Source organism: Muntiacus reevesi, chromosome 16, assembly GCF_963930625.1.
Source record: "Muntiacus reevesi chromosome 16, mMunRee1.1, whole genome shotgun sequence".
Taxonomy (NCBI): domain Eukaryota; kingdom Metazoa; phylum Chordata; class Mammalia; order Artiodactyla; family Cervidae; genus Muntiacus; species Muntiacus reevesi.
Window position 1 is genome coordinate 42,258,409 of NC_089264.1, and position 19,708 is coordinate 42,278,116.

Genomic DNA, 19,708 nt, shown 5'->3' on the forward strand with positions numbered 1-19,708 from the left:
AAAGAATTAAATATTTAGGAATAATCTTACTGAAGGAGACAAAAAACTGTACACAGAATATTATAAGACACCAATGAAAGAAATCAAAGATGACCTAAATAGATGGAGAGATATTCCATGTTCCTGGGTAAGAAGAATCAATATTGTGAAAATGGCTATACTACCAAATGTAATCTACAGATTCAATATGATCCCTATCAAATTACCAATGGCATTTTTCACAGAACTAGAACAAAAAATTTCACAATTCATATGGAAACACAAAAGACCTCGAATAGCCACACCAGTCCTGAGAAAGAAGAATGGAGTTGGAGGAAACAACCTTCCTGACTTCACATTATACTACAAAGCTACAGTCATCAAGACAGTATGGTACTGGCACAAAAACAGATATATAGACCAATGGAATAAGATAGAAAGCCCAGAAATAAATCCATGCACCTATTGTAGCTCAGTTGGCAAAGAATCTGCCTGCAGTACAGGAGCCCCGGGTTCAATCCCTGGGTTGGGAAGATCCCCTGGAGAAGGAAATGGCAACCCACTCCAGTATCCTTGCCTGGAAAATCTCATGGACAGAAGGGCCTGGTGGGCTGCAGTCCATAGGGTCGCAAAGAGTCGGGCATGACTGAGCAACTAACACTTACACTTACCTATGGGTACCTTATTTTTGACAAAGAAGGCAAAAATATACAATGGGGCAAAGACAGCCTCTTCAATAAATGGTGCTGGGAAAATTGGACAGGTACATGTAAAAGAATGAAATTAGAACACTTCCTAACACCATAAACAAAGATAAACTCAAAATGGATTAAAGACCTAAATGTAAGACCAGAAACTGTAAAACTCTTATAGGAAAACATAGGCAGAACACTTGATGACATAAATCAAAGCAAGATCCTCTATGACCCACCTCCTAGAGTAACAGAAATAAAAACAAAAGTAAACTAGTGGGACCTGATTAAACTTAAAAGCTTTCACACAGCAAAGGAAACTACAAGCAAGGTGAAAAGACAACACTCAGAATGGGAGAAAACAATAGCAAATGAAACAACTGACAAAGGATTAATTTCCAAAACATACAAGCAGCTCATACAACTCAATGCCAGAAAAAACAAACAACCCAATCAAAAAGTGGGAGAAGACTTAGACATTTCTCCAAAGAAGACATACAGATGGTTAACAAACACATGAAAAGATGCTCAATATCGCACATTATTAGAGAAATGCAAATCAAAACTAATGAGATATCACCTCACACTGGTCAGAATGGCTATCATCAAAGCCTACAAACAATAAATGCTGGAGAGGGTGTGGAGTAAAGTGAACACTCTTGTACTGTTGGTGACAATATAAATTGATACAGCCACTATGGAAGACAGCATGGAGATTCCTTAAAAAACTAGAAATAAAACTACCTTATGACCCAGCAATCCCACTCCTAGGCATATACCTTGAGGAAAACAAAATTGAAAAATACACAAGTGTCCCACTGTTCATCACAGCACTATTTACAATAGCTAGAACATGGAAGCAACCTAGATGTCTGTCGACAGATGAATGGATGAAGAAGTTGTGGTACATATACACAATGGAATATTACTCAGCCATAAAAAGGAACACATTTGAGTCAGTTCTGATGAGGTGGATGAACCTAGAACCTATTATACAGAGTGAGGTGAGTCAGAATGAGAAAGATAAACATCGTATTCTAACACATATATACGGAATCTAGAAAAATGGTACTGAAGAATTTATTTACAGGGCAGCAATGGAGAAACAGACATAGAGAATAGACTTATGGACATGGGGAGAGGGGAGGAGAGGGTGAGCTATATGGAAACAATAACATGGAAACTTACATTACCATATATAAAATAGATAGCAAACAGGAATTTGCCGTATGGCTCAGGAAACTCAAACGGGGGCTCTGTTTCAATTTAGAGGGGTGGGATGGGGCAGGAGATGGGAGGGAGGTTCAAAAGGGAGAGGATATATGTATACCTATGGCTGATTTATGTTGAGGTTTGACAGAAAACAACAAAATTCTGTAAAGCAATTATCCTTAAATAAAAAAATAAATTAAAAAAATAGTAAAATATCTGGGAATAAATCTAACTAAGAAAGTAAAAAATGCTTACTTGGAAAACTATAAGACACTGATGAAAGAAATTGGAAATAACACAAACAGTTAGAAAGATAATACTGTGTTCATGGATGGGAAGAATCAACATTGTTAAAATGACTACCACCCAAAGCACTCTGCAGATTCAATGCAAGCCCTGCAAAAATACCAATGGTATTTTGCACAGAACTAGAATAATTCTAAAATTTATGGGGAAACACAAAAGATTTTGAATAGCCAAAACAATCTTGAGAAAGAACAAGGTAGTGAAAGTGAAGTTGCTCAGCTGTGTCCAACTCTTTGTGACCCCATGGACTGCAGTCTACCAGGCTCCTCTGTCCATGGGATTTTCCAGGCAAGAATACTGGAGTGGGTTGCCAATTCCTTCTCCAGGAGATCTTCCTGACCCAGGGATTGAACCTGGGTGTCCCACATTATAGGCAGACGCTTTACCATCTGAGCCACCAGGGAAGTCAATTGGCAGGTTGGTATAAACACCCAACAGGGTTTCTGCCATAAGCTGTAAGAGGCCACTGCAGAACCACAGAGCAGGGCTCCTCACTTGCTTTGAGCGGGGTGTGTCATTCACTCACACAAGCACACTGTAGAGTTAGTAAAGTACAGCAGAAAACATGTTTGCTAGGAGAACAAAGAACTAGAGCTCCAAGCATCCTTACCTTGTCCTGAAGAATCCCGGACAAGCCCCCAAGATGAAAGGTTGCCACTGAACAACAAAAGATGCAGGGACTCTCAGCCTCTGGAGGAGAAGAATTCAACCTGGGGCCAATGACAAGGCTTGATCACTCAGAGCTTTTGTGTAATAAAGTTTTATTAAAGTATAAAAGAGATAGAGAAAGCTTCTGACCATTTCCTGATTTCAAACTACAGTACAAAGCTATATCATCAAAACTACATGGTACTGGCACAAAAACAGATGCATAGATCAATCGAACAGAATAGACAGCCCAGAAATGAATCCACACTTATATAGGTAATTAATCTATAACAAAGGAAGCCAAGAATTTACAATGGAGAAAAGAGAGCCTGTTCAATAATTGGTGTCGGGAACAGGACACCTGTTTTCCTGTTTTCTACATGCAAAAGAATCAAACTGGACTACATTCACACATCATTTGCAAAAACAAATTCAAAATGGATTAAAGACAAGTATAGGATCTGAAACCATGATACTTCTAGAAGACAACATAGGCATTACTCACTCTTGGAACGGAGTGACCGAGCAGAGAAACAGAGGGTGCCTGGATCCCTGACAAATGGTGAGCCACCATATGCATGTGTCTACATTTTCCAAATTTGGCAGGGGTTGGGGGAGGGGCAGTGAACTCATATTACTTGGATATTTAAAGTTACATCCATCATAATCCAAGTTTTATCATCTCTAGGTAACACCTTCAGTCACTCAGTTTTTGACCCCAACCTTTTCTCATTCACAGATTCAGGCCATCAAGGGCAGGAACCTGCCACTGCTGAAAGACACTGTGATGGGGGTGACCAGGCAGGGGTGGGAAGTTAGAGTCCCCTAATATCCATGGAGCCAGTGCTTGTACAGGGCTGGGTTACCTGGCATATCTGCCTGCCTGCAGTCCACAGAACAAAGGAGATGTCCTGCCTGTCCTTCAGGATGTGGTCATAGCTGCAGGTCTCCTGACACCACTTTAGCTCAACTTCCAGTCTAAACTGAAGTCTTGTGAGGGGCCTGGGGCTAGAGCCCAAATGTCTCTTCTTTGACTCAGATTTTTAGGTTTAGAGCTAGATCAACTGACATGAGTGTACAGAAGTTCTGAACCCAAGGCTCCCAGAGGAGAAACCTTCTAAACCTTTTTCAGTTTAAAAGTCTAGCTTCAAGTGCTTGCTTCTTGTTGAGAAACCAAAAAGAAGAACTCTGAATTTCTGAATTCATAACCAATCTGAATTTCTATCTCTTCATCTATAAAGACGTTACCCTCTGCTCATTCTAATTGGTAAAGTGGTTACAAGAAATTGATTTAGGAATATAGAGGAAGGTGAAAACATCATGTTGGATTTCGTATCCCCAAAGGGCCTGCGACATAGTTAATCCTTGAGGAAAGACATATGTAAGGAATTACCTTTATTTGCTACTTCTTGTGGTAAGAAGATGGCCATAGATACACACACACACACACACACACACACACACACACACAAATCACACAATTTTTGGCATGAGAGTCAACCATGGGTGGCAAATAACCTAGGAACAAACTTAAATTCGAGTCCAGAGCAGAGATAAAGGGTGGCCTCTGTTCAGATACACTACAGAACAGGTCATAGTCCATTACAGAAAGTAGCTCTTTATAACTAAATTATTTCCCACCCGCAGGTTCTGCCTGACTCTTTTCAAGCAATATATCTGATAGAATAAAATTCCAGTTGGAAGAAAAGGAGGAAAATGAAGGGAACGTGGGAGGGTGAGTGGGAGGGAGGAACTGACTTCTAGTAAATTCACAAATCCCTTAGAGCTTATTAAAAGGAGATTTGACTTACTACCTTTAAAAGATCACAATCTACTGATAAATTTTGAGTCAGAAGGCCTGTGAGACCAAATGGAGATAAGGGGAATTTGGGGGAGAGAAAGAGATAAGAATGTTATTCTGACAAACAAAAAAGGATATCCTTGTTTTAATTCAGTAGTTTTTCAATTCAAATATTAGCTGAGAATCCAATGAGTTTGTCATCTCTTTAAGAATTTATTCATTATATGCAGCACATTGTTCTGCACACAATGGAAAATTCAAAACTGAATCTACCCCTCCTAACTGGGTTACTCCAGGCCGGAGGCAAGGTATGTACCTAAACAACTCCAGTGTGAGGCAGCCAAGGAAACACTGGTCACAGAGATGTATCTAGATGCTTGGCATCACAGAAGGCAAAAGACCTCTCAGTTCAGGGTCAAGGTGGTTATGACCAAACCTTGAAAGTGGAGTGAGGAGAAGTGAGAGAACAAGAGTTCCTGGCAGAAGGCACGGCCTGAATAAAGGCCAAGTGCATGGAAACACAGGCTTCCAAAAAAGACCCCAAAGTAGTTATATTTGCCAGGAATATACTAATAGGCCACGTGAAAAGGAGAAATGTAAAAAAGGCTTGGCTTGGATGAAAATAAGAAAGACTTTAAATGACAACAGAGTCTGAGCCAAAGGCAGAACTAATAGGGCCGTGGAGGGCTCTAAGCGAGGAAGGTAGGGATCATGGTCCTGTTTCCAGACTCTTGACCAGGCAGGATGGATGAGAAGGAAAGGCAGAAAGAGATGCAGGAGGCAGGAAGGCACCTACAAGAATCCCGGGTGGGGAGCTGACTGCTAGGTCTTTGTGAGCAAGTGCTGAGTCTTGAGGGATCCAGGTGGCTCAGTGGTAAAGAATTCACCTGCCAACGCAGGAGACATGGGTTTGATAGCTGAGTCGGGAAAATTCCCTGGAGGGGGAAATGGCAACCCACTCCAGTATTCTTGCCTGGGAAACCCCATGGACAGAGGAACCTGGTTGGGCTACAGTTCATGGGGTCCCAAAGAATCAAAGAGGACCCCATGACTGGGCACACATGCTGAGTCTTGAGCACTGAAATCAGTTGAATGTGAGGCTTATTCAAAACCCCAGGAAACAGGGAAGGTAGAGTGATCAACAGGAGACTGAACTGAGGGGAGTGAGAAGGGTGCACAGTCAGAAGGTGAATAAGGTGGGCACAGAAGAGGCCACAATGGAAGTTGCCAGGGAATTGATGGAGCAGCCTGAAAACATGGTAGGAGGCCTGGCAGAGCTAGAGACTGTCGGGAAAGCAGAAGAGGTTACAGATTGACCCCAACAGCACTCACCAGTCTGGAGCAAATTAAAAAGCAAATTGGAACTGGCTTAAATAAAAGAGACTCCCATCACTGCCACTTCCAATATTGCCTTGGTCGTGGGGTCTACAGATGGCAGAGCAAGCAGGTATGTCAATCTGTGCTCCATCAATATGAATTTTCAATGGCATCATGTTGACAGCCAGCAGCTGACACATCACCACCCTCTGTTGAAGCATCTCTGAAGCCCTGGGAAGGCTTTTCCTAAAGCCAAGGCAAGGACAGGACTACCTCTTTGGCTGTAGAAAGTGGGGGATTTAAAAAAATAAATAAATAAAAATAAAACACACTTTCACATACATCATCTCACTTTATCCTCATCTTAGGTGAGAGGCATAAGGCAGGTATTATTATCCTCATTGTAATCCAGAGAAACTGAGGTCTGGACAAATCAGGAGATTTGTCTAAGGCCATGGAGCTACATATCAATGCATCATCAACTCAATGGACATGAGTTTGCGCATGCTCTAGGAGACAGTGAAGGACAGGGAAGTCTAGTGTGGTGCAGTCCATGGGGCCGCAAAGAATTGGATATCACTTAGCGACTGAACAACAACAACGTAGTTATGTAGTGGCAGAGCTTGATGACCTACATAAGCCATTGCAGCCTGAGACAGCAAACTGCCCAGAACACCAGGCATTTGCTGGCCGTGTAGACATTCCCTCCCAGCTCCTTCAGAACCATGATCAGCCTGGAGAGAGGCTAGAAGTGGGATACACCAGTAGGCAAGTAGGGCTGGCTTCAAAGAGAATGTGGAAGATGGCAAGGTGAACTGTCTTTCCCTCCTTCATTCCTACCCTCCCTCCCTTCCTTCCTTCCACAAGTACCTGCCAAGGATCACATGACCACTCACTCCTCCAAAGGTCCCTATCCTCAAGAACCCCACTGCCTTACCTTCTTATCCTGCTCACTGTCTCCCACACTGTCTTTCCAACTGAAACATCCCATCATTTACTTCTCAGTCTCTTGAGATCCACAGGAGGGAAGAAATTCAAGTGGAGGTTATCACATTTGAGCTGGCCTTAAAGTGTGAGTAGGAGGTAACCTCTGAACACAAGCAAAGGCTTAGAGATACCTCAGGGCATGGAATCCTCTGGAAACAGGAGTTCTGTAGAGCTTGGGGCTGGTGGTGGCATAGAGGTACAGAGGAGCTACTGAAGATGAGGAAAGAGCAGGCCCTTGGAGATCACCTGGAGAATGCCTCTCACTCCACAGACCCTAGAAAGCCATCAGAGAACTCTAGGCAAAGGAGTGGTAAATCATTTTGGTGCTTAGAAGGACAACTCCAGCAATTGCATGGAAAAAGGAGACTCATAGAAGGTGTTGCAAACATTTCAGGAAAAGTAGACGAGAACCCGGGCCATGAGGGGTTAGTAGAAAAGGTGGCACAGAGTCCTTATTAATGAATTGTATCAAAGCAGTCAATCCTAAAGAAAATCAACCCTGAATGTTCACTGGAAGGACTGATGCTGACACTGAAGCTCCAATAATTTGGCCACCTCATGTGAAGAGCCAACTCATTGGAAAAAACCCTGATGCTGGGAAAGATTGAAGGCAGGAGGTGAAGGGGACAACAGAGGATGAGATGGTTGGATGGCATCACTGACTCAATGGACAAGAGCTTGATCAAACTCCAGGGAATGGTGAAGGACAGGGAAGCCTGGTGTGCCGCAGTCCATGGCGAAGAGTTGAACATGACTGAGCAACTGAACAACAATCAAAGCAGAAAAACAGGCCTTCCAGGTGCAGGCGGGGTCCAGGGGACCTCGCGGGTCCTGCTCAACCCTCATCCCCAGGCAACCTCTTCCCTTTTAAGGTGTACAGTCATGCCCATTGAGTCATCTCCAGAATGAAGACCACTCAGGACTCCCGCACTCTTGATGCTGGGCATTCAAGGTCAGCCCAACAAACAGTACCTGATGTGTGTCTCTAATCAGAAAAAGACAACTGGAATTTCCCAAACAAGCCCTGTGTTTTTACCACCTCTGCACACTATCTCCATTCCTTCTGCCTAGAATACCTTTTCTTTACATTTCCACTTATAGAAATCCTACCAACCTTTCTGGTCCCAGAGTCACCCTCATCAAAAACCTTTCTCAATCCCCCAATCCAAATGAATTTCCCTGCAGAGCATGAGGCTTTGCCCACAACAGTGTTAATTATGCATCTGCTACGTTGAATGCTGACCTTCTCCTTTGTGATCCACCTGTCCCCCTGAAATACTCCTGGGCTGTGTTTCATTCTTCTTTCATGCTAACACGCCAACTGACTAACCTAACACAGTGACGGATCCATCCTGACGTCAATGACCCCCCCACCTGTATGTCTGTCAGTAATAAACTAGGTGGGCAGGCACGTGTGTGCGTCTCTCCCCATAAATGAGAACGTGAAACCAAAGTCGAGGCCCTACAAATGGGCCAGAACTAGGTCACTTGAGGGATGCTCTCTCAGTATCCTCACTTGAGTCCTGCACCTCCTGGGCCATAGCATAAAGCCTCATCATTCTAGAACTCCTGTCTTCTACCTCAGCACAGGTGGGCACAGTTCCTTCTCTTAGGGGCTCACTAACTTGTGTGGGAGTTAAAATCCACACACAGAGAAGGGCCTTTCCTTTCTCAGGGAGCTGGCAGTTCTACACGAGTGGTTTGTAACCTGTACTACATAAGGCAACATGATGAAGAGCTCACTTCAAGCTCGGATGGTCATGAATGATTTTACAGGGGCTGGGGGCATCTATCCCACCTTGGAGGAGTGGTAAAGGCTGTCTTTGGTCAGAAGGGAAGAAGTGGAAGACCCACCCAGCTAAGGTCAGGATAATAAGGCAAAAGTCAGAACAGAGAACAGATCACTTTGGCTAGAGCAGCCAATCTATGAGTAAAACTGAGGGGCAAGGCTGGAAAGATAGGTCAAGACCAGCTTGGGGTGGGTCTCAGATATCCAGTAATGGGGATCCATTGAAGTCCCCTGAGTAAGAGGACTTGGTGAGGCATCTTTTTTAAGGTAGCTTAATAGGCTAGTTGTATAGAAGGTATATTGGCTTGAAAAAGATCTGATATCTTGAACAAACTTAAGATGTTTGTTACAGTAGGATACTATAAGATAATGGAAATAAAGTAGACTAGAAGAAGTGAAATAAAAATAGAAACACTTCAAAATAAAACATCTGCTAAAGGTTTGTGTTCCTTGGGTACCAGGTATCTGCTACCGCTGGCACCATTTTCCGTGAAGGACCAGAGAGACACAAACTCACAAAGTCCTCTGCCAGGAAGTACCCAAAGCCCCACTATGGTTTTCCTGGTAGAAAACCAGGCAGTGGGTAAGGAAACCTTTCTCGCTCTGGTCATTTTTTATTCAGGGACTAGCCAAAGTCGTCTTCTAATCTTCAGCCAATGTATTTTATTCAATGTGAAAGTCACTAAATTAATTTTTTAACATAATAAGAGTAGAAATTGTCAATTTTAGAAGCACAGATGCGAATTTCCCTGCACAGGAGAGAACATGAATCCTATTAGTTAAAAATAGCAGTTGTACTCACTTTCCCCCACATGCTAATTTTAATAAACTTACTCTAAAATTAGCCTGCCACTAGGAAGATAGCTGCTCATCAAAGATGTTCCCAGGAAACACTAAGCTTGCCTTTCAGGAGTTCAAGCACTCCCAGGAAACTCAGAACAATGCAGAGTTCTAAATGGAACACACTTCTCACCAGACCTGGTCACCTCCCACCTCTCTGTCACACCCAGCAACACCACTCTCTAGCCACACCTTGAGAGTCATCTTGGATTCATTCTATTGCATCTTCACAATCGACTTGGCTATGAAATCCTGTATATATCTTCCTTTAAAATCTATCTCATAGATATCCCTTTTTCTCTAATCCTCACTGATGCTGTATCCTCTTATCACTTTATTTATTCAAATATGTAAGCAGTCACATATTCTACATTCATTGTGTATCTACAAAGGGCAAGGTCCAGTGGCAAGTGCTAAAGTCACAATAAAATTCAGTCCCTACCCTCAAGGAGTTCAAGATCTTTTGGGTCCAGTGGAGAGAGAGGCAAGTCAAAGATTGGTTAAAGAACCATATGATAAATGCTATGACTTAGGTGCAATAGGGGTAATTGGGAATATTGATGGTGACAGAAAAGACTAGATTGCTGGTAGCTCATCTCCACTTATCTTCCCCTGATTTTGAGGACAGCTACCAAATTTGTCTTTATATCCTTACTGCCTGGCACAGTGCCTTGTGAATGACAAAGGCTCAGTGATTGTTGAGTTCAGTGGAAACAAATCTTTCCCAAGTATTTTCATCAACTTACACTCTAGCTAAAAAAGCTTTCAGTGACTATTGCCAGCTACATCAGAGCACACCCTTCTGTCTTGCTTTTGAAGTTATTTGCCATCTGGTCTACCCTGGCCATCCAACATCCATTTCTGCTATACCTCAATGCACTAGTTTTAGCCTTTATCTGGAACATTTCCTCAAAGAATGACCACCAGTTCAGTGCTCACATCTGCTTCCGGTCACCTTCACCCATGCCCTCTTCACTCAAAGGTGAGGAACCCAGTTCCAAATCTCCTTTAAGATTTGTCCCACTTCTTAAAGCCTCACCAACTGCCTGTATACGTATCTAAGATCAATTGTTCATTATTGTGCACTGCTTCTTCGTTTAACAATAATATAAATATGAATGATGCTTTGAAATATTAAATTATACTCTATCCACCTTGCCTCAAATTCCTGTAGCTCCTCTCCCTTTTCTCCCCACATATCCCTCCCCCTCTTAAAAGCCAGACATTCTGCATTCATGTTCCAAGGAAGAGAGCACTCAGCAGAACACTGGGAGCAAAGCAACTGAGCTTTCAACTTAGAAAGCCTGATCCTTAAGACACCAGAGCACAGAAGAGTCTCCCCAGTTTCTCCTTTCCCCACAGTCCTCCAAAAGACTAGAAAAGATGTCCAGTTGAGAAAAGGCAGACAGAGTGCAAGGGAGGAGACAGCCTGGATATCAGTGAGTGTCTAAGAACGCACACTAATCAGCCTGGTGTGGAGAGAACAGAGTAAGAACAGCAGGACTGAGCTGTGGGTGGGGGCATAACGAGTTGTGACAGAAACGTGTTAAGTGGGGAGTTAGTAAATCTCTCTATAGCAATGTTAGTTAAGTCGCTCAGTCGTGTCCGACTCTTTGCGACCCCGTGGACTGTAGCCCACCAGGCTCCTCCATCCTTGGGATTCTCCAGGCAAGAATACTGGAGTGGGTTGTCATTTCCTTCTCCAGGGGATCTTCCCGAGGCAGGGATCAAACCTGGGTCTCCCACATTGCAGGCAGACGCTTTAACCTCTGAGCCACCAGGGAAGCCTTAGCTGTCTTGAATATCCTTTGAAAGATATCCTTTGAATATCTTTGAAAGATTTAGGTTTATTGAGGTATAATTTACATAGAGGAAAAAATCATTCTTTTGAGGCATACAAATCTATAGATTTTATCAAATTTATATAGTCATGAAGTCATCAATACAAGCAAGGCATAGACTATGTTATCACTTCAAAAAGCTGCCTCATGTTCCTTTGCAGTTTGCTCACCCACTCCAGGCTCCAGCAACCACTGACTGGCTTTTATGTCCTTCTAGTTATGCCTTTTCAAGAACTTCATATTAGTGGAATATTACAGCCAGGGCATTTGAGTCTCTGCCTTCTTTTACCTGCCATGTTTTTGCATGCATCGGTAGTCCGTTCAGTCTTAATACCCAACAGGATTCTATGACACAGATGTAGCAATTTATCTACTCACTAGATGTGGATATTGTTGTGTTTTCATTTTTCAGCAATTATAATAAAATTGCAATAAACATTCTCATATAAGATTTTGTGTGCACGTGTGTCTTCATTTCTCTTGGATCAACATCTAGGAGCAGGTGGGTTGTTGGGTTGGGGTTGACGTGACTTTATGAGAACTTACAAAACTGTTTTCAAAAGTGGTTGTACCATTTTATATTTCTCTAGCAATGTAGGAGATTTCTTGTCAATCTGCCTCCTTGTCAGCACTTGTTTTTTCCATTTTTTATCTGTGTGTCTGCTTTTCATCTGAAGAGATATGTTGCAGCATCTTGTGTATGTGTGTGCTCAGTCGCTCAGTTGTGTCTAACTGTTTTGCAACCACATGGACTGTAGCCCACCAGGCTCCTATGTCCATGGGATTATTCAGGCAAGAATACTGGAGTGAGCTGCCATTTCCTCCTCCAGGGGATCTTCCCCACCCAGGGATCAAACCCATGTTTCCTATAGCTCCTACATTGGCATGAATATTCTCTACCACCGAGCCACCTGGGAAGACCCTTGTGGTATCTTATTGTGGCTTTAATTTACATCTTTCTGATGACTGATAATGCTGAGTATCCATTCATATGCTTATTTGCCATTTGAATCTCTTCTTCAGTGAAGTGTCTATTTAACTCTTTTGTCCATTTTAAAAATTAGGTTGTTTTCTTACTATTGCATTATAAGAGTTCTTTATATATTCTGGATATACGATATGTGTTATGCACAAAATTTCTCCCAGTTTGTCTTTTCATTTTTGTAACAGAGTCTTTCAAAGAGTAGACTTTTTAAAAAATTGTGATAAAGCCCATTTTATCCTTTTTTTTCTTTTATAGTTTGTGTTTTCTGACTTTTTAATAAACCCTCCCAAATTTAAGTTGGGTACATCCAGCTTAAGATGACACTTTCTAGCCTCCCTTGCAGCTAGATGTGGCCATGTGATGATGTTCAGACCAATGGGGTATGAGAAGTGATTCCTAGTTAAAGAAAAGTAAGCAGAGTATCCCTAATTAAAGAAAAGCCCTTTGCCCCGAGCTTCCCCTTTCTCTCTCTCTCTTTCCCCTACTTATGGGTTGGGACAAATCATGGCAACCACCCAGCTTTAACTATACAGTTGAGGATCACCCCCTCAAAAAATAGTACAGAAACAAGATGGAAGAAACCTGGGTTTTTAAATGACACGTGGGGCAGGGCTGTCCTCCTAGACTAGACCACACACTATAACACAAAAAAGACCTAAATATAGGGAGTAGGTATCTTTTTCAAGTGGTTTAGATTTTATCCTAAAAAATACACTCTTCTTTCTTAGGAAGTAAAAATAATCCCCAATTCCCTGGACCCAGTTTAGTGTGGTGTGGTATGTCTATGCAGAAAATTTCACCATAGTTTCTCAAAGCTTTCCTCAGTTCAAGAGTGATTCAGGGACAGCAGAACATGATCAAAGCTACCCACCTTGGGCAAGAGAGCAAAGTCCCCCATGCCCAGAGCAGTGAAGGAGCAGTATACCACCTTGCTCTTCACTCATTCAGGATAGCATGGGTGTGGTACAGATACGAAAGGGCCAGAAAAGGGGAACAAGGGAGGACACAACAGTGATCAACAATGACCAGTGACCAGATACTAGACTGAAATAAGGAGAGTGTGGCTAAACAAAAATAGGCTAGACCAGATGTGCCCCTCCACACCATCACTCCTGCCAATGGGGAGATATACTAGTAAACACTACTTAAGTTACAACGGCTAAATACTACTAACTCCCTCTAGAACTCAAATACAAGTTCAGGAAGAGGCGTGACTCCGATCCAGATTATGTTTCCACTCCCCTTTCAATGGGAGTTTGTAATCAAAATTAAAGTGTTATAATGAAATAAAGAAGTTTTTGTTTCATGAACATCTAAGTTGGTGTCCTGAAGTCCACGCTCACTATACTGATATTTGCTGAACACTTACTGCTTGACAAAGAGAGCAAAGAACTAACAAGCCTGATTTCACTGGAGCCTCACAATAAGAGCACCGATATGGCATGTACTTTACGATCCTGTTTAAAGATGAGAAAAATGAGACTTGGAGGAGTTGCACAATGTGGTGATTCTATCAACATCCATTCCCCTTCTTCTGGCAAACAGTCCCACTGCCCCAATCCACTCACAGTCCATGTGGCCTGGGCAGGGCCCCATGTACAACTGCAGACCCCAGACAGATCATTACACCCCCTGAGCAACTTCTCCCAGGGCAGGTGAGGGATATAAGTGGGTTCAAAGGGAGTGATTCCTGAGTTTTTATGGGACCTCTGGCATGACAGTTTCTGTCTCTCCCTCTGGACTTGAAGGGTGGGAGGGTAATACCAGGCAACAAGCAGACCCAAAGATGGAGAAAAAGCAACCATTTGAGCGGTCTGAGGGCTGAATCCAGCTGCGCCCCATGCCACACCATCTTGGAATGATTATTCATATCAGCTGTATTAGTTTGCTAGAGGCTACTATTAACAAACTGCATAAACTGGGTGACCCGAAACAGCATAAATTAATTTCTGACAGTCCTGGAGGTCAGAAGAGCAAAATCAAGCTGTAGGAAGCGCCAGACTCCCCAGTAAGACTCTAGAGGAAGACCCTTCCTTGCTTCTCCCTAGCTTTGGGTGGCTGCCAGTATTCTTTGGCATTTCTTGGCTTGTAGCAGCAAAACTCCAACCTTTGCCTCTGTCATCACACAGCTTTCCTTCCTCTGTCTTCACATCATCTTCTCTTTGCACATCTCTGCACTCCAATCTCCTTCTTCTTACAAAGACACTGGTCATTGGATTAGGAGCCCACTCAAAGGACTTCATCTTAACTTGGTTACATCTGCAAAGATCTTATTTCTAAATAGGGTCACATTCACAGGAATTGGGGGTAGGGGATAGGACTTGAACATATCTTTTGGGGACACTATTCAACCCACAATATTAGTCAATAAATTCCTTCTGAGCTAAACTTCCTTGAGTTGGACTTTTGACCATTTGCACCAAGAAAGAAGTAGAGTCATGACGTAGGTCCAGATCTCAGTTAACAAACAAGACCCAAAGCCACACCCTTAACCACAGGCTCAGACTGTAAGCCTCTTATACTTCTCTACCCCAAATGTCAGTGGCTCAACTTTGGGTAGAGGCCCAGGGTTAACAGAGCTTCCCAGATGACTCAGTGGTAAAGAATCCGCCTGCCAATGCAGGAGATGCAGGATTGATCTGTGGGTTGGGAAGATCCCCTGGAGGAGGAAATGGCAACCCACTCTAGTATTCTTGCCTGGGAAATACCACGGACAGAGGAGCCTGGAAGGCTACAGTCCATAGGGTTGCAAAGAGTCAGACAGGACTGACTGAGCACACACACCCAGTCACTGAATACATAACATGCTCAAAGAATACAGGATTGATTGCCATCTAATTAATTAACCAAAATTCAAATATCAAAATTGAATTGGGCATGGTTTATCATAGGACAGCCAGCTGACAGATGACCAGGATTTTTATCTTAGAAATGAAGTTGTGGATTGTCTGCACGACTGCATTTCAAGATGTCCTCTGGATTTGAAAGCTCACCTCAGGTGGTGATGAGAAGATGGTTTCCCCCTCCCCAGACATTTAATTTCCAGAAGAGAACAGCAACCACGCTTCTTTCACATGCATGGCCGTGTTTACTTCAGGGCCTGAGAGAAGGTTGTAATTTCAGCTTGTTATACTGAAAATATGAAAATAAAACTGATCTCTATAGGGTCATTTAAATGAAAACTGCTTTCTAGAGGCAAACCGAGGAAGCAAACTGATTGAAAGAGAGCACAGAGCCCTGGGCAGGAAGGGCGATGGGGTGTGGACTCAGGGTAGGAGGTAGGACCAGGGATATCTGTAGAAATAGATGGGCACCTGTCAAAAGCCCATTTGATCTGGGTCACATGTCTGGTGACGTCTTCCCCAGTTTCTCCCACTGCCTTCCAAAGTCACTTTCAAAACCACAAGACACTGACCATTGTAGCTGTTGTTTAGTCACTAAGTCATATCTGACTCTTTGCAACTCTATGGACTGTAGCTGGCCAGGCTCCTCTGTCCGTGGGATTTCCCAGGCAAAAATACTAGAGTGGGTTGCCATGTCCTCCTCCAGGGGATCTTCCTGACCAAGGGATTGAACCCCTGTCTCCTGCATTGACAGGAGGATTCTTTATCACTGAATCACCAGAGAAGTCCCACCCACTGACCATATTCTTCTTTGAATCCTACTTGCGTGAGTCCCAGACGATGTCTCCACACCAGACCCAGTGTACACCCATGGGCAGGAAATGGTCAGGGAAACACCTGGGGAGCCCTGTTTGTGAGAAAAGCAGATTTGGGGGCTAGAGCCCTGGCACTTTCATGCAGCAAGGTAATTAGTTTCCCGTGGTTGCCACAACAGATCACTGCAAGCTGGGTGGCTTCTCACACAGAAATGCATCTCTCAACGATTGTGGACGCCAGAAGTCCAACATCAAGGTGCTGGCAGAACTGGTTCCTTCTGGAGACTCTGAGGGACAACCTCCAAGCCTCCTCCAGCTCCCAGTGGCTGCTGGCAGTCTTGGCATCCCTGGGCTGTCCCTGCCCGGCTCCCCATTCTGCCTCCATCTTCACAAGGGCTTCCTCTCTGTGTGTGTCTGCGTCCCCACAGCCTTCTGCCTTGCAGCTTTGTGTCTTGAATCTAAGAACACTCGTCCTTAGATTTAGGGCCCATCCTAAATCCAGGATGATCTCATCTTGGGATCCTTAGCTGATTTTATCTGCAAAGACCCTGTTTCCAAAAAGGTCTTATGACAGCTACTGGGACATTAAGACTTAGATATATCCATAGAAGAAAGAATACAATTCAACGCACTATCCTGGATCTGGGGAGAGACCCAGAAACTTGCATTTCCCCCCAAATTTCAATGACTGTTTGTACTCTTTGTTCCCAAAATGCCTCTGATAATCTGTAGATCGTACTCTGAGCAATACTTACCCAATTGCTGAGGATTTAAAGAGGAATAAGACACAGACCCCTCCCTTCGAGAACCTGCTGTCTAGGTGAAGATACACACAGATGAACTGGTGATTGAGACCCAAAGCGTGGCCTAGTAATCCTGAGCTCTGGAGTCAAACAGACCAAATTCTGCCTCCTTCAGATGTGAGGCTCTGAGCAAGGTCCTTAGCCTGTCTGAGTCACAGTTTCTTATCTGTCAAATAAGAACTAATTTCTACCTTGTACATGGTGGATGGACTCAAGGAACAGCTTTTCGCTATTATGAAGGTGGGAAGCATGCTGCATTCATCTTCACACCCCACAGGCTCGAGCTGTGTGTCCTCCCTGTCCTTAGCTGTAATAAATGTCTGAAGGCAAGAGCACGTGCCCTGGAGAGACACAGCTAGCACAGGCAGGACAACTCTGGAAAGAACCCCTTCTGGATTAGACTTCTGCAAGTACACTTTTGAGGACCTACTGTGTATGGGGCTCAGTGTGTGGGCACCTGGAACAAAGCCAAATGAAAAACCCAGCCTAGTGGGGAGACCAGAAGGCTGTAATACCACGTGGTTGGTGCAAGGTAGAGGCATCCTGGATCCAGGACAGCCATGCTCGGAAGTACTTCCTTCTTTGGTCTCACATCCTTCATATTCCACCTTTTAGGATTCTCTTAGTGTTTGTGGTATGACACTCTTCCCACACTATACTATATGCTTCAGGAGTTCTCTGAGGGCAGAAGGGGTTGTCTGTTTTCTTGGCCACTGCATTCCAAATACAGAGCAATGTACCTGACTCCTGACAGCCATTCTACAAGTATTTGCTGGAATAGTGAACATTCTGCTATTTCAGAGCTCAGCACTGGACTTCCAAGCAGCACCACCTCCAGCTTCCTCCACTACTCGGCCTGATTCTCCATGGTCCAGGAGAGAAGATCTGCAGAGTCTCTGTCCCCTGACAGAGGAGATGCAGACAGGCTGCACGACAATATATCATAATACTGTGCAGCTAAAACTTACAGACAGAGTGGACAAGCTAAACTTGGGAAGAAGCTATGACAGCCCATTCCTCTTCAGAAATACAATGTTTTGCACACTAGACATTAAATACTGTTATTAGACTGAGCTGGAGGCCCAGGAAATAAAGAAGAAAGACGGTACAAGTTTTCCCTTCCAATACTCAAGAAAGGAAGACAGCAAACCATTACGCCCCGACTGGTGCATAGTAGGATTAAGAAAAAGAAGGCCCAAGCTGGCCTTGCCGGTGGGGATGGTCCTCAGGAGGGAAAAAACAGAGAACTGCTGGGAGATCATCAGCATGGCTGGGTACCCGACTAACTGCCATCACAAATAATGGCAAGTCAGGAGGAGCAATTTACCTGTGAGACCTCAGCACCCCGCTCTCACCTGGAGAAGTCAGGCAGCCCACTCCCAGGCCCCAAAATTCTTAGAGTGGGTTGAAGGGGAAATCTCATAGGAGTGCAAAAGCTGACTCCAGGAGTGTTTATGACAAAATCTTTGCGGGGCAGGGGGTCGGGAGGCGGTGGCGCGGGGCGCAGGGCATTCTCCGCTTCCACAAATCGAGTGAGTTCTGCACCAGTGCTTCACGCCTTTGATAAACAGCCAGCCACCTTACACAAAGGTGGCCCAGGGTAAATGCGTGTCGACTGAACTGATACCTGAATGAATGAAGGCTACGGAGGACCCTACGGAATCTCCTCCCCCTCCCCCAAGCCTCCGCCGCAGGTGATTCCACCTGTCGCAGCACCCGGATTAACCCCCCTGGCCCCACCTTTCAGCTCGGCACTGGGCGTCCAATCGCTTGGCTCCAAAACAGCGGTAACCGAGAAGGCAGGTGGGGCTTGGCTCCCACTCCCGGATCCGCGCTGCTCCCTCCAATCCAGGGCCAAGCCCTGCCCAAAGGGAAGGGCCCTTGCCAAAGGCTGGCACCAGCTGTCATGGGAGAAAGTGGCGCCCGGGCAGACGGGAAAGTGCGGGAGGAGCCGCGCACCTTGCCGGACGCGCGGGGGCAGCGAGCCGAGGCCGCGGGGTGCGCGTCCCCCGCGAGCCCACGCCCGGCTCGGCCACCCGGGAGGCGGGGGGGCGTGCGCTCGGGGCTGGTGGCCGCTCGGCCTGGCCCATCCCGCCTGGCCGGCGCCTCGGCCTCACCTCGCTCACCAGCCCCTGCCAGTCGCTCTCGGTCCGGTCGCCGTTCATGGCCTTCTCCTCCCGGCGAGGGCCGGCCTCTCTGACGCCGCCCTCCGCCGCTGCGGCCGCCGCCGTCGCCGCCCGGGCCCGCGCGGCCCCGAGAGGGCCCGGCACCTCCGAGCCACCGCGCCGCCGCCTCCTGCGGCCGCCCGCGCTGTTGACTCAACGTCAGCCTCCGCGGGAGGAAGAGGAGGAGGAGCCGAGGCCCGGTGCCCGGCCACCGCCACCGCCACCGCCACCGCCGAGCGGGCCGCGGGTAGGCCCGCGCAGCCCCGGACCCTGCGCTCTTGGTGGCCCGCGCCCCAGCCCGCGGGAAACTCCTGACCTCCGCTCTCCAGGCGGGAGGCGGCTCGGCTTCCCCCTACAAGAAGTAAATCCCTAAATCCAGCCGTTCCCTGACCACCATCACGGCTCCCACCACTAGAATATAAGCCCCACTCGGGCAGGGGGTTGCCTCCTTCTCTGATAAACCGTTGGTACAGGGCCTGGCACATACTAGGTGCCCTGCAAATATTTGTCGAACCTATGGATGAATGAATTACGTGTTATTATATATTCAACGTAGTGTTTTAAGTTACTAATGTCTGTTTCTATTTATTTCTTGAATTATCAGCTGTCACGAATAAAACACAAATAAAAATATTGAAAATAAAACAGTGATGAATTCTAAATAGAAGCTAAAGCTCTGAATGTG

At 45.2% G+C, this 19,708-nt stretch overlaps 1 protein-coding gene across 3 annotated transcripts in view; it reads right to left on the reverse strand.

Annotated features, from left to right (window-relative positions):
* The window catches only part of CCDC149 (coiled-coil domain containing 149), a 120,587-nt gene extending 101,411 nt beyond the window's left edge, over window positions 1–19,176 (reverse strand). For all 3 annotated transcript variants that reach the window (XM_065907263.1, XM_065907262.1, XM_065907264.1), the window contains exon 1: window positions 18,976–19,176. In XM_065907263.1, the coding sequence (XP_065763335.1) occupies window positions 18,976–19,023 (48 nt within the window). In that variant the 5' untranslated portion in view covers window positions 19,024–19,176. The remainder of the gene's footprint in view (window positions 1–18,975) is intronic.
* Window positions 19,177–19,708: the final 532 nt, after the last annotated feature.